The 2,306-nt window shown below is 58.8% G+C and overlaps 1 protein-coding gene across 2 annotated transcripts in view; it reads right to left on the reverse strand.

Moving 5' to 3' along the window:
• Window positions 1–2,025, reverse strand: part of DRC7 (dynein regulatory complex subunit 7) — a 13,135-nt gene extending 11,110 nt beyond the window's left edge. Inside the window, exons 1-3 of one of the 2 annotated variants that reach the window (XM_027893960.1) lie at window positions 1,941–2,025; window positions 1,073–1,217; window positions 566–740 (exon numbers count right to left, since the gene is read on the reverse strand). In XM_027893960.1, coding sequence (XP_027749761.1) covers window positions 566–740; window positions 1,073–1,206 — 309 coding nt within the window. In that variant the 5' untranslated portion in view covers window positions 1,207–1,217; window positions 1,941–2,025. Of the gene's footprint in view, window positions 1–565; window positions 741–1,072; window positions 1,218–1,763; window positions 1,813–1,940 lie in introns of those variants that run through there. The other variant, XM_027893961.1, reaches the window with a different exon arrangement.
• Between the last annotated feature and the right edge of the window lie 281 nt (window positions 2,026–2,306).

Consider the following 2,306-nt stretch of genomic DNA (forward strand, 5'->3'; position numbering starts at 1 on the left):
TTGCATGATAATGATATAATAAATTTTGGGGAAAGCCTGTACAAAGTAGTAATTCCAGGTGTCTTGGGGAACATCAGGTCCAGAACTAGACAACACTTGTGCAGCTTGGGCCCAGGGAAAAAAAACACAGACCACAGACTTCCACATTTACTTCCTTCCCTGTAACTTCTGCAAAGTTCAGAGTACAACTTAACTCTGGATCCATATTCCTTATCTGTGACTGAGCCTGAACCTTATCTATTTCACATGTTTCTTTTATTTTCCCTTTTGTTTCTGTGGTCTTTCCCGTTTCCTAAGCACCACGCTGCAGGGCTGTGAGCTGCCTGCAGACCACATGGCACCACCACCATAAGGTGCAACGTGCTTGTGAATTTGGACAGCTGGGGTGTTCCAGTGTGGGGTTCTGTGTGCCTGCTCAGGGGCTGTGGGTTCAGCGAGAGGGTTCCCATTCCCTTTGGCCAGGAGGGAAGGGAGGGCAAGCAGGGCTGCTGTCCTTCCCCAGCATTTGGCACTAGGGAAGGTGAGTGCTCCCTGCACTGTGGCCCAGCCCCACACCACCCCATACCTCCACGCCACACTCGTTGACCGGGTGGAGGAAGAGCGGCTTGCGGTCAGGGCAGACGTGAGTGTACTGCTGGAAGAAATGGTCAGCGATGTCCAGCAGCTTCTTTTCCTGCCGGGAATTTGTCTTGTACGAAGGTGGTAAGTGGGACGTGTCAATGGAGCTCCAGTCAAAACCACTTCCGTGGCAGGAGGAGGGAGAGAGACACAGGTAATAAGCCAGGAGAATACAAACAAGATGACCTCCTATCAAAACATGGCAAGCTGATGTATGCACAGAGACTCAGGGGATCTTTAAACAGCGTGAGAGCCTCAGAGAATCTTTACACAGTGGTGAATGGAGTTACAATCAAGTGAGTTGTCTTGTCTTGCACATACACACTCTTGGACAAACACACCAGGCACACTTACTCCACTCCCTGTGGATGGCACATGCCATCCACACATGTGCAATCTCCCCATGGGCCCTGAAAGGGCTCATCCAAGTAAGAACCAGACACACACGACTTACGGTACATCACTTGAGACACTGTCTTCCTCCTCAGGCACCTTTGTCTCCTCGTCCTGGAGGCTGTCACTGATGTTCAAAGAGTTCAGGTCTTCTGCTGTTTGCTCCACTTCCTCATTCTCCTCCAGGACCTCCATTCTGCCTGGCACTACAGAAATACACACAGCAGGGTGAATTCAGAGTGGGACCCACCTAGACAGCAACACAGAAACACTCCCATTGTGGCCGCAGTGTTTTGCTATGTAAGCATGGCTGAAGTGGCCAGAAGCGTGACAATAAAGGGTGAGCACTGAAAGTGAGTTTGGACTAGGCTTGGTAGCTCTGTGTTCCTGGACACCCCAAGCGCAGGGGAGACGGCAGAGCAGGCAGAGAGCCTGGCTCGGTAGGGCACAGCACATCCCCACGTCCAGCCCGTGTCCCCGGTGCCTTCCATCCCGCCCGGGGTGCTGCTGGCGGGGCAGCAGCTCCACCAACCCGCTGAGCACCGGCCGAGGGCCGTGCCCGTCCCTGCGGCCGCCCGGGGGCCTTGGGGCGAGGGGGACGCTGCGCGGAGCCGGCAGCCTCCAAGGGCAGCGGCTGTTCGGTATCGCGCCCCGGCGGCGGCGGGGCTGTTTGTTTGGCGGTCCCCGCGGTCGGGCTGACCCCGAGCGGGGCACACTGCGAGGGGGAAGACACCCCCCGGCCGCCCCCTCACCCCGCGGCTCCCAAGGGCAGCGCTGCCGCGGCCGCCGCCTGCCCGGGCCCGGCGCGGCGTCGCCATGGCAACCGGGACACGGCGGGGCCCGCGGCTCCCCCTGGCCCTGCCACCCCACACGGCCTCCCCTCAGGGCTCCCGCCACACCTCTCCTGTCACCCCGGGCAGGCCACAGACGCAGGTCCCGGGGGCTCCTCGGGTGCCCCCCGCGCTCCCCCCGGGCTGCCCCGGCCCCCGCTCCGCCGCCCTGCGCCCGCCCCGGCCCGGCCGCCCCCGCGCCCACAACGGCTGCCCCGGGGCCGTTGGGAGAGGGGACAGACCCTGCCCGGCAGCTCGGCTGAGCCATCGCCGCTCCGAGACCTGCTCTGAAAAAAAACTCACGACTTTGGCTCTCTCGAAATAAAAGTTCTCCCCCCCCCGTCCCCGCCCTGCCATCCTTCTCCTCTGTTGCTGAGGCACCCAAAAGCTGGCACCAAGGGATGGCAGGACGACTTTTTCTTTTTTATTTTTATTTTTATTCATATTTTTCTTATTATTTTTATT

Source organism: Empidonax traillii, unplaced genomic scaffold (genome assembly GCF_003031625.1).
Source record: "Empidonax traillii isolate 1590-97213 ecotype Southwest subspecies unplaced genomic scaffold, ASM303162v1 scaffold413:size1348891, whole genome shotgun sequence".
Classification (NCBI taxonomy): domain Eukaryota; kingdom Metazoa; phylum Chordata; class Aves; order Passeriformes; family Tyrannidae; genus Empidonax; species Empidonax traillii.